This window comes from Miniopterus natalensis, chromosome 12, assembly GCF_054644295.1.
Source record: "Miniopterus natalensis isolate mMinNat1 chromosome 12, mMinNat1.hap1, whole genome shotgun sequence".
Taxonomy (NCBI): Eukaryota; Metazoa; Chordata; class Mammalia; order Chiroptera; family Miniopteridae; genus Miniopterus; species Miniopterus natalensis.
This window is the reverse complement of record NC_142092.1, coordinates 45,067,107-45,093,464: the sequence shown is the minus strand read 5'-3', so window position 1 is coordinate 45,093,464 and position 26,358 is coordinate 45,067,107. Positions and strand designations below refer to the sequence as shown.

Here is a 26,358-nt window from a genome sequence, read left to right as displayed (position 1 = left end):
GGTTTCATTATGAATAACAGAAGCCACTCCTGTTACTCAGGGAATTCCTAGGGCATTAGGAGCTCTGTGCCAGCAGCTGGAGACAAAGCAAATTAAAAAAAAATTATACCACAGATTGTATTTTAAAAATTGTTTTTCTCTAACCAGTGACGTTTACCTGTTTTAGAGCAAGGTGACGAGTTTTTAGTAAGTTTTAGTCAGTTGCAGTTTTCTTGTCATTTAGCAGGGAAAACACACCTTGCCCTGCCTTACATATCGTCTGTAGGTGAAGTGCCTGGAGTAGGAAAAAGGTGAGCAGGAACACACCTGGCGTGTAGACCCACCTGTAGATGTTTGTCCTTTCCTTCTGTCACCAAAGGAGCCAGTGCATCAATCAGATGAAAGAGGTGAAGGAGCAGTGCGAGGAGCAGATAGAAGAAGTCACCAAAAAGGGGAACGAAGCTGTGGCTTCCAGAGACCTGAGTGAAAAGAAGGAGCAGGGCCAGCAGGTAATTCTGTATTTTTCTGCCAAGCATTTCCAGAAGGTTAGTCCTGCTGCTCCTCAGGCATTTTGTTCCCTGACCTGCTGTGCGGGGTGCTCTGCGCTCTCCTCTCCCTGGTGCGTTTGCTCCCCTGAGACACGCAGCCGGGTCCTGGGGTGCTGGGACTCCAGCTGGGTAGGCCAGCCTCCGGTCCCTGTCCCCGAGTCTGGGCTTTCCCAGGATTACTTCTTTGAAAGCTGACAGCCACCCTGGGGGAGAGTTGCTGCTGTTTTCCTGTTTCAAGGGTGCTGGGCCCATGAAGATGGTTGAATACTATGGCCAAGGTCCCCCCACCCGGTCAGTGATGGAGCCGATCGGAGCCCAGCTGCCACCTGTGTAAAGCACGGCCCGTGAAATTGCTTCTGGGAGATCTTCGTTTTTGTTTTAAAATATAGCAGCTTTTTTGAGATATAATTTATTATACCGTACAATTCATCCATGTAATATTTGCAATTTATTGGTTTTTATGCTAGGCGACGGGGCACGATTGGGGAATCTCGTGGCACTTCTCAGGGCCTCCGTGTTCTCATTTGTCAGAAGGACATGGTGGTCTGTCGCATTGCTCAGGGTTGTTAACAAGGTTTCTAGTCACAGAGCCCCTGCCTCGGCTGCCCTGTGCTCCTGTTTCAGCTCCGAGCTCCCAGCGAGCCTCAGTCAAGGTCGCAGGAAGCAGGCCTGCTCCAGGCAGAGGAGCCGCAAGTGACAGGAAACATGCCCAGGAACGGCGAGCCCCAGACGCCAGCCCCCAGCTCTGAGGCGGCTTTGGATTTGAGGAGAGAGGGTGAGAAAGGTAAGTGAAGCTTGGCAATTACATGTTCAAACCCTCTGCAGAGCCCCATCCAAATAAAAACACTGTGGCAGTTCAAGCCCTCCCCTCCAAACTAACACTCCGAGGGCAGAGTGTGCCGCTGGAGGCGGCCGCGAGCCCGATAGGGGCTGCACGTGGCAGGTGCCTCCCTGGGCACCCGGAGCTGGGCCTGCCGGGCTTTTTCTCTGTCTGGTCTCACCCTGTAAAGTGCCTTGTTCTGTGGCAGCTGTGTACAGAAAGGTCTAGGCTGGCCTCTGTTCGGGACCCTGGTGGGACTGTAGGATCACGGGAGGCGGCTGAGTCCTAGGCACGTCTAGTGGCTCCCAAGTACTCGCCTCCTATACAGTGATCAGATGACCTCAGCAGTACACCTTCCTCCACTTGTAGGTTGTCACTGTCATCAAGGTAACTTAGTCCAGCTTTTTTTTTTTTCTAAACCGCTTTTCTCATGGTTTTAAAGATGAGCTGCAGGCCTAGAGAGGACTGAAGCCTTCTGCTAAATGAATTACTCAGCTGCCCCGCCATCCACAGCCCAGTGAGGTTACCGCTAACAATGTTCTGTGCACAGAGGAAACCAACGACATTCAGGTCGTCAGCGAGGAGGCGCTTCGGAGGGATAGCCTGGGGCTGCCGCAGGAGCCAGAGCACGAGCAGGCTGTGGAAGCAGAGAGACCTGCGGGCGGAAGAGCCGCGGGAGATGCTGGGGACCTCGGCCAAGCCCCGCAGGTGCCGGCCACCCTGTTGATGAGCCAGGAAAACCAGGAGGGGGAGGAGCTGGAGCGGGACCAGCTCGTGGTCCGGGATGGGCAGGAGGAGCCGGATGCTGACGAGGAAGGTGGGTGAGAGGCTTTGGGGGCTGCCTGCTGATGGGAAGGAAAGGTCCCCCTGAAATAGCAGTCCACGATCTCGTGTGTCATTTTGTGTGTTGAGTATCAGCTGTCAAGTAGGAGGCGGGAGGGAAGAGCAGTGCACTCCCTGGCACGTGGAGTTTTCAGAATAATATTCTGAGGAATCGAGGGGCCCTTTCAGAAGGAAGCCCACCTTGATGGGTGCTTAGCATTCAGTAAAGTAGGCCTCGCGGCAGGCAGACCACATGCCTTGTCTCTGTCTCTGCACTGCCACATGCAGTCACCAGTTAGTAGCTGGTGACGTGGTGGAGGGAGGGAGGGAAGGACAGATGGAGGGAAAGAAGGAAGGAGGAAAGTTAGTTTGCGGAAAAGGAACACGTGAATCTCACCTTTCTGGTTTGGCTGACTTTTCCCTTTTTTAAAGTATGAGGCCCGGCAGGGCGTGGCTCAGCGGTTGAGCATCGACCTAGGATCCAGGAGATCAAGGTTTGATTCCCGGTCAGGGCACATGCCTGGGCTGCGGGCTCGATTCTCAGTTGGGGGCGTGCAGGAGGCAGCCGATCAGTGATGATCTCTCATCATTGATGTTTCTATCTCTCTCTCCCCCTCTCCCTTCCTCTCTCTCAAATCAATAAAGATATATTTTAAAAAATAATAAAGTATGAGAAACTGAGATCAACAGAATATTCTGGGATGTATTTTGGTTTCTTAGAGATTTGAAAAATCTCAATTCCAGCTGAGCCAGGAGCACTTAAATAGAAGATGCCTGTATCTGGGAGTGACCAAGCAATAGAAGTTGGGGAATATGCTTATTGCAGAAGTTATCCATTTAAATCTAATTTTCACTCAACTTTCTCTTTCGGAAGAATGTGTTCTCATGAGTTCTTAGTTCAAGAATTGAAATAAAAAAACTCCAGGTGGCTGGTTCCATGGCATTCAGCTTTCAGACCACTCGGCAGCTGGTCACAAAGCATAACAGTCACCAGAGGGCTCTCGATCCTGCAGGACACGAGGCACCTTGTCCCAGGTGCACTAGTAACGATCTGCTTTGCAAAGCTACAGGGCACACAGGCCTGTGCTTGTTTCCACTTCAGGCAGCGAGTGCAGAGAAATAGCACTAGAGCTGACTTTTCCAGGTGTGCTTAAAAAGATTTTGTTTACTTACCTATATACATATGTAACATGTTTCCATTAAATCCTGTGACTGTGTCTGTGGAATGCATTTTGTCCTAATCTTTTCTGGTTGCTGTTCTCTCCGGGGATGGATGTAGTGATGAATGATAGACGCCTGTGTGTATGATGGAAAGTTTTATCCCTTGGCTCACAGCAGCCATGCTCTTTCCTTCTTTTAGAGTGATGAGCTCTGCCAAGGAGATGCCGTCAATAACTAGAAACCCGCTGTTTCCAAAAAGCAGTGGTGTCTTCCTCTAACGGCGAGTTGATTGTCTCTTTGAAAAACTGGGGCTTGGGTTCACCTAGCTAGCTAGTTACCCCATTTTACGTAGCCTCGGAGGTGAAGCAGACACGCGTGAGTGGAGAACCCCTCCGCGGCACGGGTTCTGGCAAACACGCACGTCCCTGTCCGTTCCTGGGACGTGGCAAGAAGACTGGACTGTGAATCTGCGGTTGGGAGCACCCAGCATCTGGGCTCTGGTGTGTCTGTGGCATCGAGAGGGAAATGACGTAGTTTATGTTTTATGTGCCTGTGCTAATTTTACAGGGAGAAACCCGCAAAAAGTGGGAGGAGATGATGACTACAACATGGATGAAAATGAGGCGGAATCTGAAACAGATAAGCAGGCAGCCCTTGCAGGAAATGACAAAAACGTAAATGGTAATAACTGGGGGTGGGGGGGATGGAGGTGGGGGTAACCTTGTTCTGGGTGTGGTGGTCATGATCTGCTTTGTGACCCTTCACCACAAAGGTGCCTGTACAAATCCCAGTGGTAGCATTGTAAGGGATCCGTCACTTGAAGGCTCTTCCTCAGAAGCCTTTGCGTGGAGGGGCAGTGGGGGGAGGTGCAGGGCTGAGGAGCAGGCTCTGTGGGGCTCGGGCCCTCGAGGGTCAGTTGGAGGATGTGTCTTCGGTGCCATTTAGGGATTTCCCAACAAAATGGCCAGGGAACCACGTGATCACTCTACAGCACTAATCAGAAAGCCCTAAACTATCCACAGAGCTTCCAGGCAGCTTTTTATAGTAGCATTTGTATTGTTTTGCTTTTGAATTTTTGGAGCGTCCAGGCCAGTGGGATGGGTCACGTTCTTGGTGTGTCAGTTCTGTTGTGATTGGATTCAGGTTGGGCATTTTTGCAGCTCCCGTGTGTTCCTCTCGCTCACACCAGGAGGCACGTGATGGCAGGTTGATGGCTTGGTACGGCGGTGCCCGCCAGGTCTCTCCCTCATAAAAGTCCACTTTCCCATATAATTAATACGTCATCTAGAAAGGGATGCATTCTTTCCATTGTTACTGAGATAGAATGGACAGACAGCCCTAGCCGCCTTGGCTCAGTGGTTAGAGCGTTGGCCCGGACTACAGGGTCCTGGGTTTGATTGTGGCCAAGGGCATGTACCTTGGTTGCAGGCTCGATCCTGCCTTGGTCCAGGTGCGTGCGGGAGGCAACCAGTCGATGTGTGTCACTCACATGGATGCCTGCCCCCCTCTCTCTCTCCCTCTCCCTCTCTCTCCCCCCCTTCCACTGAAATGCAATGGAAAAAATATCCTCAGCTGAGGATTAAAAAAAAAAATAGACATACAACACTGTATGTTTAGGTTGCACAGCATAATTATGGTTTGACTTATGTATATGTGAAATGATTGCCACAGTGTTTAGTTAACATTCAGCATCTCATAGGGCTACAAAGTATATTTTCTTGTGATAAGAACACTTAGGATCCACTCTCTTAACTTTCATATGTCATAAGACACTGAACCGCTTCCATTACACTGCACGTTCCATCCCCGAGAGGCGGGCGCTTTGAAGTGGCGGGGCTCTACCGTCCGCTGCAAACCCTTGCTAAGCGTGACTTTCCCAATCCTGGCGCCCTTCACGGGTACTAGCTGCCATTCTCTGAGGAACCCCTGCCCACACACACATTCACACACTCACACACACATACTGGTTTGTTTTAGTTTCCCTATGAACTTATGGTTTCCTTTTAAAATTTTTTCTATCAGATTTTTGGTGTTTTAATTCTCAGTTTCTAAGAGCTCTTTATGTGCTAGAGAGATTGCTCCATATCTGTGAGGTTGCAAATACCTTCTCCCTGTTTGTCTTGATTTTGCCTCTGGTGTATTTTGCAAAACATGTGCAAGTTTTGACAGTTTTTAGGTCTTTTATCGCCTCTGGGAGTTGGAAGGAATTCACCTGTGTTTTCTTTGAGTATGCTCACAAAGTTTTCCTCTGTTATGATGTAAAACAGATTCAGAAAAACAACACAAAGCAAACAAGTTTTTAGAAGGTGAGCACCTTGTAACTGCCCCTGCCCAGCCCCCCCCAGTCAAGAAATAGAACTTGGCCAGCCCGCCGGAGCCCCCCCACTGTGCCCTGTCCCAGTTCCAGCACCTTTCCTCCCCATAGTAGTAACCGCTCTCCTCACCATTCTCGTAGGCATTTGCTTGCATTTCTTTATGGGTTTATCACCCAAGTGGGCATCCCTGGACATAGTTCAGTCTTGCCTATTTTCCTAAATTCGGTATGTCCTTTAACCCATAGTTCCCCAGGGCTCCATTCCCGTTTTTTTCTTTGTAGTCTGTTAAAGAGCCAAAGCCAGTTGACTTGGAGTTTCCCGCAGTCTGGATAGTGCTGATTATATGTTCATCGTGCAGTTTACCATTTTTTTCTCTCTACCTCCTACAAACCAGCAGCTGATCTCCAGAGGCTCAATAAGACTCAGGTTCAGGCTCACCCCTTGGGAAGATGGTAGGTAGAGGTTTGCTCTTGACCTGGAGGAGCGTAATGTCTGGTGTCTTCTTTTTGTGATACAAGCAGCAATTGCTGCTCAGTGCCTTTATTAATTCACCAGGGTTGTTCTGAGTCAGCCATTTCTGTTCTATTTGTTAATTGGAATATTTTTGTAGATAGACAAGTCAGTGGTTTTCTTCATTTAATGTAAGCAGGACAAATGCTTGGTTCTCTTTATTTCCCAGTTTTCCCAGTAATGAATTATTTCCTGTCATCCTCTGAAGATGATGATTTTAAAAATGTAATAATAAACTTATGGATTTAAACATATTATTACCTTTCTGAAATTGCCCCATCTTCTATGGCCAGTGGGGCCTTCCCCATGTTTATCTGAACCTTCAGGTTCCTTTGTCCCGTTCCTGTCCTGCTTGGATACTGCTTCACTCCACACTCAGCTCTCCAAGGTTTCTTTTTTCTGTCTGTGGGGCTCCACCTGGGAGTGAGCCCCGTCAGCAGCCCAGGCAGTCCGTTTTGGAAGTCCATGGGGGCCGCTTCCATGGGCCCCTCAGCTCTCAGCACGGCCGCTTTGTGGTCACCTGCTATGGGAGCAGCAGAAATCCCCCCACCTCCAGCTGCAGTTCGCCAGGGACCCGGGTACTTTCTGCTGCAAATCTGTTGGCTGTTTGGGGTCCTGCTCTCGGGGCCATCGGTGCTCCGTTGTTCCCGTTTTTTCCCAGATGCTGTCACACAGGCGGCTGGCTGTAACTTGTCTTTAAATGCTTGCGTGGGATCTGCAGGATTCCTCGTCATCTAGTCTCACTGTAAATGTCTCTGGTTTTTGACTTTTTAAATTCAGTTTATCTAGGTTCTCAGATTCAGAAACTGTGCCACTGTTGCCACCATCTTTCCAGAATCCTCTCTGCTTTCGTATTTTACATTTAGATCTCTGGATTTAAAGGCATTTCAGTATATGACATGAGGTATGAGTCAAATTTTCTCTCTCGAAGACTGTCCAGTTGACTCACCACCACCTCCAGTGGCCATCTCAAAGCTAGTGATTTGAAGTGTTACCTTCATCAAATACTAAATTTCCATGTGTGCTTGGGTCTTATTTTGGGGCTTTCTGTTTCTGTCCCATTGGTTTCTCTGTTGATTCACATTGTACACACTGTTCTAAGTATAACAGATTTTTTTGGTGGGGTTTTTGTGTGTGTGTGTATGTGGGGTTTTTTGGGTATCTGGCAAGGCTAGTCCCTCTGGAAGAACATCTCAGCCAACATCTCTGAATAATGCTGCTTCCCGTTTTGGTTCCTTCTTGAACTCAGAAGTGTGTCAGACCATCTCATTCTATTTATGTTCTTGCCCTTTTTCATATTTTCCACTTTCTCTAGCTTGACATGCAGAATAATTTCCTCAAAACTATCTTTTAGTTCACTAATTTTTCCTTCAGCTGTACCTTTCCTATTCTTTAATTCACACTTTGTTTTTAATGTTACTTATTTTTTATTTCTAGTCTTTCTACTTGGCCGTTCTTTATGGTCCCTTATTCCTTGCTCATTTTCAAACATCTTTTATTTCCTTAAATATATCACAGAGCTGTTTTATATTCCATGTCTTCCAGTTGTTTCCTTTAGTGCTTTTTACTTTTCAGCCGTGAGCTGCTAGTCTCCTGGGAACTGTATCTGTGGGAAGTCTGTGAGGAATTCCACCGGAGAAGGTGGTTTGCTTCTGCCAGTCTCAGTGCAGGCACCACAGACTCACAAACTCTTTAATAAAATAAATTCCTTTCTTCAGGCCTTTCTTGGATAAAAAAGGAGTTGAAATTATGTACTTGCACAGTCATCTCACATGGTTAAGAATGGCCCCGATCCACACACTAGGCTCTCTTGCTGTGCTTTTCATTGCAGGTTTATTTCCCACTCTACGTTTAAACCAAGGATATGAGTTTTTTGATGTTTCAGCTTTATAGAGGGGTCCTTGTCATGAGTCCCCACCTTGAGTGGAGCCCAAGTCTTTAGTTTTTGTCCCCCTGCACCTCTGGAAACTGAAGGGAGAAGCCCAGTGTCTTCAGGCTTCAGCAGAGTCCTCAGGGCAGAGCTGGCTTTGATATTTACCACCTGCAGGCGCCATTGCTTCCACTTCACTTTTGGCCTCACAGGTTCCTTCTTTTATTGCCATTACAGGCAATGCATTTTTCTTAATGTTTTATTTAAAAAATGTCAACTTTTCATATTAAAGTAATTTAGATTAAAAGAAAATAATGAAAGGGATTTCCTTATACCCTTCATCCAAGTTCCCCAAATGTGACCACTGTACAGAGGTTGAAATGAAGAAATTTATATTGATTGATACAATGGTATTATGTAATCTATAGACATTATTCAGATGTAGTGAATTGTCCAACAAATGCCACTTTCTGGTTTAGGATCTAATTCGGGATCATACGCTGCATTTATTGTCATGCCTTTTAGTGTTCTTTAACCGGGAGCTGTTTGTATTGATCATTTATGACCTGGGTATTTTTTAAGTGTTCTGGCTAGAACACCTATTTGGTAGAAAAGTCCCTCAATTTGGTTTGATTCAACATTGTCTTCTTAAAATATACCTTTCATATTTTATCCAGCATGTCAACTTTTACATTTGGCAGAGTTGTCTGAGGTCTCTAGAAATGACAATCCTAACTTGATTTTTAGATTATTTTCCTAGGCTAGTTAGGTAACATTTTTTCAATGCAGGTTAACACATTATTGTCAGAATTTTGAGCAAATACAGGGTCTTTCCATCTTTCTGTTCTTTATCACTACTCATTTGTGTAGTACCTCAGTTCTTGAATAGCGTGCTTTCTGATGTGGTTACTGTCTTACATCTCTTTACCATACTTTTAAATGAGCCTAGTGTCCTCCTAAATGTTCGGCTTTGCATCCCCTACACCCAGGTGTCCTTCTGAGGATTTCACTTCGTGTAAGGCTTTAAGAAGGAGATAGGCAAGGTAGGCTGAATGCTCTGTCAGCTCTTTAAGAGTTTCAAGTTGAAGAAATGTCATCAATAGCATTTTAAGATTATGCCACTGAAATAGTTTAAGGCCCTGCTTGCTCTAGGGTCAATAGAAGAAAGAGGCATTAGCTCCAGCTTTATTAGAGAACTGTAAAAGACTAGCAGTTTAAGGCAGTTAATTAAATAACATCATTAACAATTAAATGTGCAATAGTTGTAAATCAGATACTGGTTTTAGGTCTTATTTGTGACATGTCCTTGATGTGCGTGTGTGTCCAAGGATAGAGTAAGGACGGTGGGAGCCAGTGTCAGCTTCTGCTCTGTAAAGGAAGAGCTTTGGAGGAGAGCTGACCAACGCTGCCGGTGGCTCTCAGGAGGCAGAGGGCTTCCTGTTGCAGGTGCCCCAACAGAGGGGTTCACACGGCGCGTGAGGACTGTGAGAGCATTAAAACTTTTCTGAGAATACATGTTGTTACCCATTTTGTAGAACATGGGGCATTATTGCACTATTTCAAACAGTATGGCATTTTCAGATGGTTTAGCTTTGTTTCATGGCCCCTGTGGTCTAGTTTGCTATCTTGTCCTTGGCAGGAGCGCAGTCCCCATTATAATGTTGCTTTGGGAGATAGTCTTTATGACAGTTTCTAGATACTTATGTCAAATCGGACCTGCCTGGGCTGGTTTCTCAAAATGTTTAATACTAGAATATTATTTTTTTCCCTTTTTAGTTCTTAATGCTGAAAATCAGAATAGAGATGATAAATTTACTTGATCAGCATGGAAAGAGGAATCAAACTGGAATCAGATACTTCGTGTCAGGACTGAACGGTGGTAACTACAAAATATTCATGAGGGATTGAATACTGTGAAATGTACTAAATAAAATGTACATCTAGAGATAATTATTGTGGAATTTTAGTATGTACTTTATGTAGGGAAATGACATTGTCTTTTAGACAGTCTTTTGGGGTTTACTTCTGAAGCATCTGTATTGAAGATGTGAAAGTGTGTTGGCTAAAAGATAATTCACAAGATCAACACCAAAATCAGAACACAAATTCTCTGAGTTCAGCGACAGTGGCACTTATTCTGGAATCCACCTTTGCTTAAAACAAGCCATCTTCTGATGCGAAGGAGAGGCCTGCTGCACTTAGAGATCTTTTCCTCGGTTCCTTCTCCAAATGCCGCGGCGAGTGACAGCACCAGCCATCACTTCTGCTCTCCCTGGTCAGCCCTGGTTTATGGGTTTCTGCTCTTCTGTGCTCATTCCTGGTTCTGACACTCAGTGGCCTGGAGCACTAACTGTTACCACCACTAACAGTGGTTTTAAATGAGTTTAAACATGAAGGTGTTTTGTGGGAGAATTTTTAAAAGATTACTTGTATAATAGCCCTTGTCATTAGTGTTAAGTGGCTTGTAATTTGAAAACTTGTGATCTGTACTTACTTTGCTAATATGTGTGGGCAAAGCAGAATCTTCTGTAATGAGTGCCTGTCACCAAGAAAAGCTACAAGTGGATTAGGCTTTCGACACAATGGGCCTGAGCGGGGGGCCCGGGGGGCCCGCCGCAGAGCGTGGAGGGTGGCACGGCAGGGCACCCCCAGGCGGGTTTGTTGTAGACACACTGCCTATTTGCTAGCACAACAGGAGGAAGCTGATGTTGAAGAGCACACACTGTGTTACAAGTTGGGGAAGCTTAGAAAGGGAAAGCGGAGATAGTGTTTGTTATAGTTTACATATTTAGCTTATGGGAAATGCCTATCAAAACTGATTAAAAAATCAAGTTAATGTTCATTTGAAAATGACTAACCCTAATTTACATTAGTAATAGCGATAGTAGGTTTGCCTTGAGTTGGTCCTTAGTATTTCAGGTCCATAGGCTTTCCCCACTTGTGAAAGACTGGCAAAGCCACACTGGCACTGAGCTCTCCACAGGGTAAGTGGGGACGCTCACTAAGACGCATTTGGAGTTACAGGACTGAGGTGCCGTCTCCTTGCATCGTTTGGTAGAACTCCTGGTCTTCAGGGAGGAAACGGGCCCGGAGAAGTTGCGGAGCAGAACCTGGCCTCGCCCACTGCGGACCTGCCGCCTCCTGCCCTGCGTTCGGGTCAGGCTCTCCACCTTGGATGTTCATGTATAATATCCTTTTACCTAATCGCTAAGATTAAACTTTTCCACCCAGAAAAGGCAACTGAAGACAAGGATAAAAGTAGCTTTATAAGATCTTATCTCAGTGCTGGTCCAGCCTCCGTCTTAGGGTTGGTTTCTCTCTCGCTTTCCCATAATAAAGCCTCTGTTCCCCTCCTGTTCCGTCGGCGCACACAGCTGCCGGGCAGTGGAATACGGTTAGTTCAGCTTTAAAACTGCTCTCAGCTTTCCCCTCACCCTGTTTGCTCCCTAAAGAACCAGCTTTTAAATTGTGGCGGCGGGATGTCAGTACAAACCGCGTAACCCGTGGTGGTTTCATCTTCGTTTAGAGGCACCGAGGCCTCCGTTCCCGAGGCGCGCTCGGAGCAGGTTCCTGGGCAGTCGTCGTGCTTTATTACCACGGGCGCCCAGCCCAGGGCAGCACCCCGGAGGGATCACGGCTGTTTAATAAACGAAACGCACCCGTGTACTAGCATCAAGTAGATATCCAGCCTCCGACCTTGGTCTTTCGGTGTCGTCCAAACGTAAATCAGCAGCTATTCCAATTTTTAATAGGCATCGACTCTTTAATTCACACCGTCCTCGACTTTCAAACGGTGCGTGGACAGGGGCGATGAGTCGTTTATCTTCTCTCCTGCAGACAAGGCTGCGGGTGGGGATTCCCTACGCAGCCTGGGATTAGACGGAGCTTTCCTGAGTATAATGTAATCATGGCACAGAGCTAATGTTTGTGCTCTGGTGGGATGAAATTTGAGAACTAAACCTCTCCGTTGTATGTTGTTATTAAATAACTAGATTGATAACTAGCATGACTGTTTTCATTGGTAACAACTGGTTTTCATAGTAGAAACTGGAATGGTGAACAGAATTGTGAATTCATGGTCCAGGGGATCAGTTTTACTCCAATTATGTTTTAGCCTAAAAGGTTATTAAGTATAAATAATGATAGTTCACAGGACACTAACAATTTCTAACACATCTCTGAAATGAATTTTAGAAAAAAATATAAATAAAGAGGTTCCATTAACTGGGTTATGCACTTTTTTTTTTTTCCCACATTAGATCTTGAAAATGTTCATTAGTGGCAGAAAGTTGGGGAGAGTTTATTTTAGTTGTGTATTTAAATGTTTGTGTATTTGTATGCTATTTCTGAGCTCAGAGAGCAACACTTTCTTAAAGTGTACTAGGCCACTGTTCCTTAAAAACTGGTTTGTAAAGTTCTGACAATGTATACACTGAAGGATTACTGAGTAGGTATCTTCCCATGCACTTAACTACGACCGAATGGCTTTTTTTCTCGGTGTGCATCTCTGGGAAAGTTAAATGGCTTTCAATATTCTCACCTTTAAACTATATGCACACTGCAGATAGTGAGTTTTACAAACCAAGGCCCTAACCAGTTGAGACAAATGCTTGTTTTCTATCCGTAGAATAGTGTGCTACCTTGTCCTAAGTTGAGTGATATAGATCATAAGTTGCTAATAAAACGTATATCCCCTACAGAGATTCTAGTACTATGCTGGGTGCTTGGTAAATATTTGACTGTTCAGTCCAAATAAATGATTGATCAGAGATGTCCTAGATAACCTGATTTTCCATGTCAATGAAGTTTGCCTTTTAGAACCTTCATATATATTTAGATGGATGTTAAACACATGGGAATCAGGATGACAACCTGCCTGGCTCTAAGAGTAAGCCAGTCTTTGTGGAAGGGTTCCAGGCGTTCGTTAGCTTGCTGCTTACTCATCAGTCTCAGAGCTGTAGTGAGTGACAGTAATGCACTGCCAGGGTGATGTTCCACACCTGCCTTTACCCAGAACTCACATGTTCACATTTAAACAGTCACCTGAGTGTTTTCACTCTAAAAAAGCTGCTGCACCATCAACATTTGACATTTTTGTACCATTGAACCAGAGTAGTTCTGTGACCTCAACCCGCAGCCTACAAATGCCAGGGTTTTCTTTTCCTGTAAAGGACAATCTTGCTCTGGTATTTTGAGATGGGCTCATTCAAAAACTGTTCTAGAACTCAACAGGTTACATATCTGTGATCAAAACAAAGTACACCTTCCTTTAAGCTTCACTTAATGTTTGAATTGTAGACAGAAGGTTTGAGTTGTAATAACTACATGATCTTCCAAAAGCAGATACATTCTCTTTTTAAATGGAAGGAATGGAAGGCATTATTAGAGGACTACAGAAAAAAAACCTTACAATGTAAATGAATGCACAGGTGGACTGGTTCAGTCTCTCTGACAGGTCATTTCGTTTCTTCAGAATCAAAATTTTAAAACACTGTGCAGCTGCTCTAGGATAAAATAATTCAATCAATCATTTCAAGTTTTATGGCTCCTTATTGCAAAAGCCACCAGCTCTGGCTCCCTACTCAAGGATTTGGAGGTGTTTTATACACCAACTTGTGCTTGGATTGATTTGCAAACATGAGACAAATGAATCAATGTCATCAGCTCATGCAAACTGTTTAAGGGGAAGGCACCGGACTCCAACTTGCTACCTTCAAATTCCTCTGCACTTCCAGCCGTCCCGTGTTCCCACCATCAGTGTTTCTCTTACAAAAAATGGCAGTCAACCTACTGCCCTAATGGCCGCCTTTTACCTACTCTACTCAGTTTCCTCCAGGATAGCTCAATACCATCAGGACGTCTTTTGCACATTAAAAAAAAAAATCCACACTCCATTAATTGAATGGGCAGGTTCTGGGATGATGTCCCTCTTCTCAAATTTATACTACAGCTGGGAAAATAGAAACAACTATTTAAATTACAACTATAAGTGCTAAGTACTTTTAAAGGGCTTGGTCTAAACTTTAATCTTTTAAAAGTACTAAAGTAACAGTTAAGGACATTTTAAAAAATATCTACATTCTTACAGGTATATAATTTAACATGGCATGACACAGAATCACAATGCCCATGTAATTTAGCCTTTCTATATAGCTTAGACGAGGTCCCTTTCAAATGCATTTTGCCCAAATCCCAACAAGTGTTTAATAAATCCCTTGATTTGAAACTTCTTTTGGATAGTTTGTGTGAATTATTCAAACACTAAAGAGTCAACACCTTCAGCTCTTAACATATATCAACAAAATGCTATTGTTTCTCATCTCCAGTAACAGATTTTTGTCAAGAAATTTATTAACCTTTACAAACACTATTTTCACTCATTCATAAAAAATGATTTATGATTAAATCTGTAATAAAACCATATAACGTTCATCAACGCATTCAACAAGACCAATTTCATCCATGGACATAATAAACCACTTTAAAACAGCAGTTTTCATTCACGTCATATAAGGCTGTCAAATTAAAAGAATTCCTTATAATGGGTTGTTATCCAAGAAATCCATTTCACTTCATGTTATATGGTAAGACTGATGGGTGAATCCTCTAAGAGTAGAATCTGAAAGTAGATTTTATCCCTTTATGGTCACCTTTCAGTCTCAAACAAGTTTCACAACAGGAAAATACTTGTGAGCAGAGAAATCAAATTCAGGAGGAACCTGTAAAGAAAATCAGAAAGTCAATTACTATATCTAACAAATATTCAGACAGTAAACAACATAAAGATTACTTTTATTTTAGAGTTTCCTATATTTTAAGAGACAAGGCAGCACAAGAGAGATTTTTAAAAAGCTGGTTAAATGAAAAAAACTAGTTAGGAACTAACTTGGAGGAAAAAAACGACTAGTTTCTCTCTGGCTTTATGAAGATCACTAGAAAACAAGCTGACCATCTATTTTCTGTCTTTGGAGAATAGTTAACAAAGGAAAATGGACTTAAATTACAGGAAAAAGTCATGGGTTAGCAAATTTTTTAGTTCCAGAGTCACTGATAATACTGAGCAACGAAATGAGAGTCACAGGTAAAGCAGGGCAGGAGGTAAGATAGAAAAACAATGGGAGTAAACAAAGGTACATATAATGGGCAGGTGCCACCAAAAGTGCCTCAGCGGCTGGTTTCCAACAAGATGCAGAACCTCTGTGTTGAATGTTTATAACGCACTGATAAAACATTATTACCCAGGAAGCTTATGGAATCTTCCATCTCCTGAACCATTGGAAATCTTACTGAATCATCTACTTTTCTAAAGGCAGATGACTTAAAAAAACAAAAAAAGTATTTTTTTAAAATATAGGAAGGAGGGAGAAAGAGAAATATCAATGATGCGAGTGAGTCACTGGTGGGCTGTAAAGGCAGATGACTTTAAATACCTCTCCCGTAAATGTATTTATACACATTTTCTTTTTTAACCCAAATCATTCAGTAATGACAGGGTAGGAGGGAAACGAAAAGGCAGACTTGAAATTTTAAGTTAACAATGTGTCTTAAGGCACAATGGCAAGCTCCAGTTTATTTTCTATTTCCTTCTGCTGAACCTCTTTTAGGATGACTTCTGACTGCTTAACTTTTTTGGAATATTTATACATCTTATTGAAAAAAAGTGAGGTTTTACAATAATTTAGGACCATTTATCTTCCCCACAATGTACTTACCTTAGATTCCTTTTTGTGTCCTCCTGCCAGTAACTTCATAACCACAAAGTTGGGTTTGGCAACCTTTAAAATTCTATTCACCTAAACAATGAGCAACATTTAAGCTATCAAAACACAAAATTCATAGTCAACATGTTTTTACATTATAGATACTAATAGGAACTTTGACAAAAGAAGTGTTGATATTTTATTAAATAAAAGCAACTTAAAATGTATTTTTTAGTAGCACGGAACCCTACTTTAGTCAACTTTGAAAACTTGAAAGGGCTACTGTAGGCTTGTTCTCATGAAAGCAAAAGAACATTAGGCTGCAAAGGCAGCACCATAGAGTGGGGCCTGGCTCTGGAGGAAGGCTGGCTGTTTTCAGAGTCTAGCTTGGCCACTTACTAGCTATGAAACCTCTGTCAAGTTCTCTAACCTCTCTGTTCCTCAGTTTCTTCCTCTATAAAAATGGGGGCAATAATTTTACCTGTCCCATGAGGATTTGTTGTGAAAATTAAATGAGTTCATATATATTATGAGCTGAGAACCAGGCCTGGCAGGTAGTATGTATCCTTTAAGTGTTAACTGTTATTATCTGTGACTATCGCTGTCTGAAAAGCTGCACTTCAACACATGAAAACCAATGGAATGGCATACTGCATTCCTCTTTAAGAGGGAGTAATGTGCAGTTGGAAGGAAAAAGTTCCCACTGTTGTCTTGCTGACCTCTCAGGAAAACACTTTACCAAAACTTCAAGAACCTCTCCTCCTCAGCTCCAGATCACACATCCAGCTGCCTTGATGACAGCTCCATTTGGGTGGACATCCAACAGGCATGTCCAAAACAGCTCCTGACTTCCCAGCTCTGCCTGCCTACCTGATCCTACTATACCTGCATCTCCCGCACATGACTCAATTCATCCAGGGGCTCAGGTCAAAAACCCTGGAGTCATCCTTGACTCTCTCACTCCACATCCAATCCATCAACCAACCTGCTGGCTTTATCTTAAAATACATAGAGAACGTGATCATTTCTGATCACCTCCACTGTCACCAATAACTCTTACTTGGGATACTGCTGTGGCCAACTAACCAGCTCCCCTGCTTCCACCGCTGACCCCACTACAGTCTATTTTCAGCAGACTGGCCAGAATGAATGATCCTTTAGAACACAGATCTGGTCACTCCTCTGCTCAAAACCCTCAAACAACTCATCCCCTGTTTACCCCACTCCAGCACACCAGTCCGTGGCTGTTCTTCAAATATCCCAGGCACACCCTGCAGGTCCCACTGCCTAGAAGGCTTCAAGGCTCCATCCCTAGATGGCCGCATGACTTGCTGCTTCGCCTTCCAGGATTTGCTCAAAGGCCACCGTACTTAAAAATGCCTCATCCCTCTAACTCCCTATCTCCTATAGCAATCCCATTCCCAGCTTGATTTTTCTTCATAATACTTATGATCTTCTAATCATATTTTATTTTTACTTATCTTTTCATTTATTTTCTTTCTTTTTTATATTTTTAAATTTTATTTTTATCTTTTCATTTATTTACTTATTTACTTACTGTCTGCAACACATCACTCTCCCCAACTTCGAGGAGGGCTGGGATTTTTTTCACTGCTGGAATCTACCACAGTGCTGTAGGCATAGGAGGCGCTAAGGAAATACTCGTTGAATAAATGAAGTCCACTAAAAGAAATATGCCATTTATTATATATACCTTCCTCTAATTTCTATACTTCCCCCTTTTATTTTTACATGGTTATATGTGATTTAAAAAGTCATCTCTCTCCCATCTCTGTTCCCTAAGATACTCATCTCCCCTCCCAAGAAGCAAACACTGTTATTCTTACATATCTTTCCAGAAATATGTTGTATAAGAAAATACTTGCCCCTTTTGATTGAAATGGCAGCATACTATACAGTTTACTACCTTGCCTTTTAAACTTGTTGTATTCCAAAGAACGTCCCATTACAGTACATAAAGGTCTCCCTTGCCCTTTTAAAGGCTGCACAGTATTTCACTGTATGATGTGTCATAATTTATTTAACGGTCCCCTGCTGAAGAACACTGAAGTTTCTTCACCTTCTTGCTATTAGAGATCCTGTTGCAATAAATACTCTTGTATAGTCATCACTTTCCACATGTGCACATGTATCTGTAAGAAAAACCCTAAGACGCAGAACTGCCTAAGCATCTGTGACCTTTGACAGATACTGAACTACCCTTCCATGGAGTTTGTACCAAGATATACTCCCCTAAAATGATGTATGTTACAGGAAACTCTCTTTACAAAATAAATGCATTTCAATAAAGTTAGATATACAGCAAATTGTGAAAATAATGAAAGCCTGAAACTTAATATACAAGTTCTAAGCTCTGTAAAATGGTATTTTAAAATAATCAAAAACAATAGCCTTTTTTAGATGGTCAAGGGGATAAGGTGGTTTTTACCTCTGTGATAACTGACCAGATCATTTTTTCAGATTTAAGATTTATATAATTATATCTGAATATAGTAAACTATAGATTAAAATATTTTAAATGTTAACATTTCTAAGCTGTGGATCAATCTGGATCTTATTTCTATTCTTCTTCACGGTCCTAAGTCTTAATTTCTCCTTGCATTGATTTCTAAATTTATCCATAGGAGGTATTCACATCACCTCTCTTATCAAATAATTTTAAATCTGACGAAGTTAGGTTAGCAAAGCCATTTGAAATCCTTGGCAGAAACATGACAGGCTTCATTTATTAATACTGTGAAGTTCACTTTTATAATTAAACTGTCACCCAGTAGTAAGACATGTACTCCCCACCAGTCTTTCCCTCTCGAACCGCTGTGACTGCGCCGTACCTCATGGTCGGGGTTCGGGATGTTCTCCAGGATCATTTTGGCCTGCTGGAAGTGCTTACTGGCTGCCACGTACAGTTCTGGAGACTGGGGGGGAGGGCTGTATTTATTGAGGTCAGACATTTCCTAAAAGGGGGAAATACTATTATTCAAAACATGTTTAATAGGAACAACTCTAAAACACCCTTTTAAATTAAAGAATCCGACACTGACTATCCATTCCTATATCGAACACTGAAGCGAACACTCAGCATCTCTATTTTTTTCCTTCATAATATTAAATTCTCAAGCTTCATATACTATGTCATATTATTCTCATGACTGTTACACATGATGAATACTATCCCAAAAAAGCCAAATAAATTTTCACACTATAATATTTTCTCACCTTGTCCCATTGGTCTAACAATAGCCTGATTTGACTATCTTAACAAACACCTCTAAGGTCTAAGGCCGCATAAATTTTACAGTGCCTTTAATGAGCAGGGTCACCTTGAACTGGAGATAGTGCACGGGGGGTGGTGTCATCACGCTGTTGAATGGAGCAAATCTGTGCTCATACCGAACTTGTTCACTGTCAAGCTCAAACTTGGGCTTTCGTACTTTGCCATCCATGTCAAATGCTACCATGGTCTAAAGGAAAAAGAGAATGAGAAAAAAAAGATATCACACGAAAAAGTGAACATTCTTATTAATTCAGAATAGAAAACAAGAAACAGCTATTTACAGATAGCTAAAACCTAAGGCTCAGAAACAGAAATAGGAAGAGAAAAACTGGCTTTAGTGTTTTTATGTCGTGCCACCTTTCATAGAAAGTTCTCAATGTCTAATGTTTATGTTACTATTTTTCTCAGTGAAATGACACCATTTGCACACTATTTTTCCATGCTTCATAACAAGAAACCTTCAAGTAAAAGCTTCTGAAGAAACAAGTAGCATATACATTTTTATAAGAAAAGCATAGGATAGGGCCTGTTTTTCAAACAGGAGTCCATGTTCTATGTATTTTAATATAAGTTTCTTGTTACTGCCAATACCAGTTAGGATTCAGTACTCACTATACCTCCTTGAAAATGCCTGCTTTTGTTTAAGCCATTCATTGTGGAGCCCACTCCTTTCCTAATACACTCCTAAAAAAATCCAAACCTCATCTCTTCCAATAAAACTTTGTTGATCATCAATCAGAAGTAAACTCTTCCTTTTCTGATTACCTGTGTCACAACGTCATCTGGCCTGTCAGTAATTAGGCGCTTGGGACAAGGATCACATCTGATTAGACTTGATATTCTGCAATATACTCAGTACAAGATATCTGACACACAGCATGGGCCCAAATATTTGGTAAACAATTTAATGAAAACAACTAGACTCAGAGAAAAGGTATTTCAAGCAGATGGTTAAAAGAGGTGAAATTAGAACCCAGAAAGAAAAAAAATCACAAAAACAGGCCATTTTAACTAAACTATATTAATAGCAATGTAGTTAAAAAGCACGAAGAACTTTATTTTCAATAACTTACCTTAAACATTCCAGCACACATATTCTGATAGGCCTGGCTCATTGTGATTTCTCGGCTCAAAGGGCGAACTGTAATTAGAAAGAAAATCACCTATACTCTTTCACCTCTCCTCTTGCATTACTGTAGGAGAAAACCTAAATTTAAAAAAACTTCCACCTTGTTTATTAAATTAAAATTTCAAACAGTTTGTTCCTATGGGCTACATTTTATTTTATGGCCCAAATCTATAAATAATAAAATATAACTGAAAGGCTAACCAAAAATCATGTTCCTCAAATGGCTAATACCATAGAATTCTAATATGAAGTAGTTTTAACTTCTGAATTCATCATACAGAGACTTAACTTTTTTTCCTATATGCAATTTGGTATGTTTAATCCCAAATAGCTGTGATAAATGATGTTTCTTTTTTTTTAAGTACTGTTCACATTCAATATTATTTTGTATTAGTTTCAGGTGTACAGCACAGTAGTAAGACAATCATATACTTTACAAGTTCTCCCCCATATTTCCAGTACCCACCTGGCACCATACATAGTTCAGAGACTTATTTAATAGTAAACCCATGAACAGTCATTTAATAGCCCACCCAAACTGTTGAAATCCTAAGGAAATACAAAGTGATATTTTGTAATGACTGTAGCAATATCTGTACCCTTCCATGAGTGAGCAAAGGGGCAGTCCCTTTGAAACACTTCTTTCTCCTCGTGGTCCATGGGTGGTGTGCCCAGGCGCTAAGTAATCATCCTGTGCTCACTCTAACAGCACAGCTCTAGATCTACTTCCCTTCTGAGCTGTCAGCCTTCTGTCCAAAGATCAAAGGTCTGTCTTGTTCCTTAACCTTGGATGATCTTGTTCCTTAACCTTGTTCCTTGCTTGGATGACCTATGTGCTACTTCTTGTCCTTGAGGACCTCTGACACATGGAATTGCAAAGAAAGGGACCAAAAAGGCTTGTATCACTAATATTGGGACTCAGTTTCTACCTTATACTTCTGAAGAGAAGATGAAAATTAATACGTGACTAATTCACACATTAGAGGGACAGGTAGCATTCCATCTATTTATTTGTAGAAATTAGAGTCTCCAATGTTATTTACTTAAGTTTAAAAATAATCCACTGCACCTTTCTTCTTTTTCTTTGTCTTTTTACTGCTACGGCCCTTCTGCTGCTCTTCCATTATCCTTTCCTCTGCCATTTGAGAGCCATCGGCACGACTTAATGTTGACATCAACCATGCGTAAAGGAATTCAGAGAGATACCTTACAGGATAAAAAAATGTTAGTTAATAGTGGATGTCTAAATGAGAGAGCTTTATCAACACATGTATTGTACTAATTAAGAGGTATTTTCCATAATGCTATAAAGTCTTTAAAAAATAATTATTCAATTAGATAACTGATAGATCTTAGATTAGATAAATTAGAAAAATTAGAAATGAGGGTCACAAGTGATTAACTTTCCTTTTCTTGCAGCCATCTATGTTGCCATACAATACTGAAACATTTGTTTAATTTCCTACAACAACATGCATTTTACAACTTTACAAAAGATTTCTTGATAATGATGTGTATATGTAAATCTAATGAATGCCCATTACATTGGTTTTACTATTAGGACACAATTCACCTCAACCTAGTAAGTAAATATTTTATTTTCCTGTTAATTACAAAAGAAAGCAAATAAATCCAAACCAAGAGTACAAAAGCTTCCAATCAGCTGCCTCAAACCACAAAGAAAGAACTTGAGCATTTTCCCCTATAAGCTGTCTTCTTTGTCTACTATGAGTTAACAAAATGTATCCCAAGTATTTTTACCAAGACCTGCTGGTAAGAGTTATCTACTGAAATGTTGGAGAATATACTAAATAATATTTTTCTTACATCACTATAGTTGATGCTCAAATTCCATTTTCACAGCCAAGAGTTTTCTGTTAAAGAAACCTGGCAGCCATGATGATAAAATGTCAACAGCATGGAAAAGAGTTACTTTCCTTCATAGCAGTTACTCCAGGGTATCTTAATTAGTAATATAAATAACTTAAATGAGTTAAAAAGATGAACTATATTAAGATCTAATATACTAAGCTTAGTTGCTTGTGAACAATAGTACATTATTACAATTTCAAAATTACCATATTTTGCCAGACTCAGAAAAAGATTCAAGATGACTAAATTCATTAGCTCACAATTTTCTCTTTTTCCCTGCACGTGTCCAGGGCATGAACCAGGCATGACACAGACCAAAAGCCAAGTTGGGATAAACAAGGAATTACTTTGTCCCTGGCTGATATTCTTTATTTTCTTTCTATGACAGCTTTTCCATTCCTAAAATATTCTCAAGCATCCTCTTACTAGGTTTCTTTATCTCATCTCCAAGTAAAAGCTAAGAACTACTCTGCTGAGGATCGTCTCTTATCAACTTCTTCAAACCTTCCGAAACAAATCTTTGGGGCCACTGTTTGCAAAAACTATGCTCCCAAGGATAATCTCAATCTTGCTTTTCTAAGAAGAAAGATCTGATTCAAATTTTGAACGTAGGGCAAAATGTGTGTTAATTTTTCCGCCTAGAAATAGATAAGAAATCTTCCAACTGTCTCACAACTAAAGTTAAAATACACTAAATGAAAAAAGTAGCCTGAAATTATATTCTACAGATGTTTTCTCAGATCTTTTCTATCCCACCCACTACCAATTTTAATTCAAAGTGTTCTCTTACCAATATATGTAGTAGTACTCGTGCATGCTGTAGAGTTCCAATTCAAAGCCACTGAGAAGATACTGTATCATAATTCTAAGGTTATGGTAAAGGACCCAGGTACCTAAACAGGCCAAATGTTGCCTTTGGGGTTCCTGTTTCAACAGCATAGTGTGAAGGGCCGCATCAACCTTCTCTGCCTATCAGAATAAAGTATCATAACATTTACTTCCTTTTTAGGTAATGAGAGAATTTAAAATAAACAGTTAAAAATAGCATGAGCAGAAAACATAAATCTTGCCACTAAAGGAACTCATACTTACAAAAGCAGTTTTGATTGTTTATATCCAAACTTCTCATTTCACAATGGATAACATTTAGCTAAATAGTCCTTAAACTAAAAAGACATCCAATTTATAGGCCAAAAATAAAAATAATTGACTTCAGGTCTTTAATTATATTATCAATTAATATTGCTGCTGCTCACAAATTTACTCTAAGGTTAATATGTAATATATTTTTATATTAATGTGAACTTGCTGTAAAATTATAGTTCTATACATATTTTATAATTTATAGTGATTATCAAAGAAATAATTTGTTTCTCAGTTTGGATTATTGTTGTTTCTCTATAAACTCTTACTTTGGTATATAAAACTGTTACATTGTAAGTGAAAAGAGAAATCACTGTAGGAAAAATTAAACAGTCAAAACACTATTCTAAAGAATTGTTTTTAAAAATCTGGTCAGGGCATAGGAATTGCTTAATTTTAGAAGGGAGGGCTACTTGTTGGCTCTTACCTCATCCTGCAAGGTAGCAAATTCCTCAAGAATATGACCGAGCTTGTCTCTCTGTCGAGCCCTATTATGCCCATGGATCTGAATAAGACTACAGAATGGCTGCAATACAAATAAAATCTGTTAACCCTCAATATGAAATTTCTGACACTATAAAAAATTAACATTCCAAGTTTCCAAAACCTGTTTTAAGGAGGAAAAAATACTGTGCATATAAGAATCATGCCTATGTGTATTTTTACATAGGCGTTTCTTTTCAAGGAACTCAACACCAGAATTTATCAATAGCTAGAAGAAAGTGGCTGTTTATGAAAGTTGTTTCCATATGACAAAAATATCTTTCTTCAATCTTCAGATATTGTCCCACAATTTCAAGAGGACAGTTTCTTTTGTATTTATTTCAAGTCAAAAGGCAATGTTCAAGGCTGACATTTCTGTGGTGCTTTAAATATATCACAATGCCTAATAATCATAAGGCTTGCGTAAGGGCTAATACCCATCAACGCTAAGGTTCTTCTATTCCTAATCTATATAGTATTCTCATATAAAATACTATAACATTTCATTAATCAGACAACAGACATGAACAGTAGGGCGCTCTGATTTAAGAAGTCTGAATCGTAAGATTCACGTATAACACTGTTTAAATATTGTATACTTTGACAGATTATCTCATTTGATCAATAACTAGTCTATTCCTTAAGAAGTATAGAATTGGTATTAACATTTCACTTCTTAAAGATTGGGACATTTATAGAAAAGTAAAGTAATCTGCCTGATAGTGATAAAATTTTAGTGATAAAAATGAGATCTGGGCTTTTATTGATTCTCCTTTGACCATACCATGCCGTCTTCGGGTGTGTGCGCGCACACATATATGTTTAATAATTGGAATCAGATCCAAAAGAGCTGTCAATAAAGAGCTTATAAATAAAAATGACTTACAATAAATTTAATCCACCACAAAGTTTGTATTTTATCCTAATTACCTGAGATTTGAAAAAAGTTTGTGATCTCATCTAAATTAATTTCAATTTTACTATAATCCTGTTCATTAAGATAGTACGGGATATGTGTGCCTGGGGATGTTACAAATATTCCTAATTTATAAGGCCAAAAATAAATTTTTGTGTCCATTTACAAAAAAAAGAAATGTGAATTGTTTTACTAGATGGGGGTCATAATTTAACCCGTTTTTGTGGCTCCTGAGGGTAGCAGTAAGAGGGCATCCAAAGGAGCCTCTGTACCTGATAACCTGCCAGGAAGACAATTGGTTATGATGCTATCGACTCAAGCATAAGAAGAGACAGAAACTTCCTATTCAGTGAAAATGAGTAAGAAATATTAGATGGAAAAACAGCACAAATTAATGCCACTGAAGGAATTACACCCCACAAATTTTAAAGTATCATCACAATGATCCAAACTGTAGTACTTACCCGCACGCAGTGAGTAACGAAGGAGTCAATACAGTCCTTAGCCTGGTGGTTATTATATAGGCAGCACCTGTAAGACAATATTCATGTTATTAAAATCAAACTATTTGGCCTACAAAAAGCAGCAGTGATTTCTGTAGGTGCTACCAAAATAGGGATGGTGGAAAAAAGAGAAAATGGAACCAAATACATTGCTAAGCTGAAGACTGGTGGCTCTAGATGAAGAAATATTTCACTATTACTGTGTTGTTCATACAATAAATGTGCATTATTCCCAATTTCCATAGTTCTATATTGGAACAATTAGAGTTAGATCGAGTAAGATAAAATTAACAAGGAAAGAAGGAAAATTCCAAAGCTCCACTTTTACCTGATGCTACTCCAATGTCATTTATTTTCCTACAACGGATAACTTTATGGACTGTAATCATGTTATTAAAGAGAAAGTACTATAAAGAATCCTAATTTCTCCATGATGTGCTCACATTTTCAACCACTGGCCAAAATCATCACCCGCACATCTCTCTGGCACCTCATTTTCTATCCTCAAGAAGTGTTTCCCTGTGGCATTCCTCATCTCAGTCAAAAGCAATGCTTCTTGACTAAGGCTTTCCTGAGCAGTCTGGAAGCATTTGCTACTTTCCTGATTCTGGAGGAACACGAGGACTGAGTGGACGGAAGACAGTCTTTTTGTTTCCTCGAGATGGGAGGTCAGTAGCCTTTGCACCTAAGGAGATGGGAGAAAGCAAAGACATTCTCCGGGTGCACTGAGAGGAGCTGACAACGTCCCAAGTGTTTGCCATAACTGAGCAATGTGACCAGAGCCTCAAAGATAAACAGAGCCGTGATCATGCAATGGAAAATGATGGTGCTCCCAGGAGCCAGGAGAAAAAAAAGGCAGGACACCTGGAACAGGTGGTGGCAAAACAGAGAGCTGGAAGATCCACTACATCTTTTACTCCAGAGTACGAAAATTACTTAAGCAGACTTAAAAACAAACAAACAAACCCTTAAAAAAAACCTTTCTGGATCTGGAAACTATGATTTTCAAATTTAAAAATTCAGTAGATGAAAGATCCTGACTAGTAAGTACTCTTGAAGATGAAGAGGAACAACTTTCTCAAACCACAGTAAAAACAACAAAGAGATAAGTGTCATGAGGAATATAGAGATTAGAATATAGTATATAAGGAACTCTAAATGAGAGAAAAAATGATGAAGGTAAAGCAAAAGTCAAATAAATAATAATATAAATAAACAAGAAATAACATATGAAAATTGATGTGATTAAAAGGCTTAGTTCCAGATAGGACTAGCTGAAAATTACACATGAA

The 26,358-nt window shown here is 40.7% G+C and overlaps 2 protein-coding genes and 1 pseudogene across 3 annotated transcripts in view; 1 reads left to right on the top strand and 2 right to left on the bottom strand.

The window, feature by feature from the left end:
• Positions 1-9,975, top strand: part of GOLM1 (golgi membrane protein 1) — a 41,361-nt gene extending 31,386 nt beyond the window's left edge. The window contains exons 6-10 of the mRNA XM_087822735.1: positions 359-488; positions 1,152-1,311; positions 1,898-2,164; positions 3,898-4,011; positions 9,802-9,975. Of these exons, the coding sequence (XP_087678861.1) occupies positions 359-488; positions 1,152-1,311; positions 1,898-2,164; positions 3,898-4,011; positions 9,802-9,845 (715 nt within the window). The 3' untranslated portion in view covers positions 9,846-9,975. The remainder of the gene's footprint in view (positions 1-358; positions 489-1,151; positions 1,312-1,897; positions 2,165-3,897; positions 4,012-9,801) is intronic.
• A 4,379-nt stretch (positions 9,976-14,354) lies between these two features.
• The window catches only part of NAA35 (N-alpha-acetyltransferase 35, NatC auxiliary subunit), a 49,293-nt gene continuing 37,289 nt past the window's right edge, over positions 14,355-26,358 (bottom strand). For both annotated transcript variants that reach the window (XM_016222874.2, XM_087822734.1), the window contains 9 exons: positions 25,028-25,094; positions 23,592-23,690; positions 22,812-22,990; positions 21,219-21,355; positions 20,094-20,161; positions 19,067-19,207; positions 18,578-18,700; positions 15,738-15,818; positions 14,355-14,744 (listed from right to left, as the gene is read on the bottom strand). In XM_016222874.2, coding sequence (XP_016078360.2) covers positions 14,685-14,744; positions 15,738-15,818; positions 18,578-18,700; positions 19,067-19,207; positions 20,094-20,161; positions 21,219-21,355; positions 22,812-22,990; positions 23,592-23,690; positions 25,028-25,094 — 955 coding nt within the window. In that variant the 3' untranslated portion in view covers positions 14,355-14,684. The remainder of the gene's footprint in view (positions 14,745-15,737; positions 15,819-18,577; positions 18,701-19,066; positions 19,208-20,093; positions 20,162-21,218; positions 21,356-22,811; positions 22,991-23,591; positions 23,691-25,027; positions 25,095-26,358) is intronic.
• On the bottom strand, positions 22,300-22,428 carry LOC148091833 (small nucleolar RNA SNORA48; annotated as a pseudogene).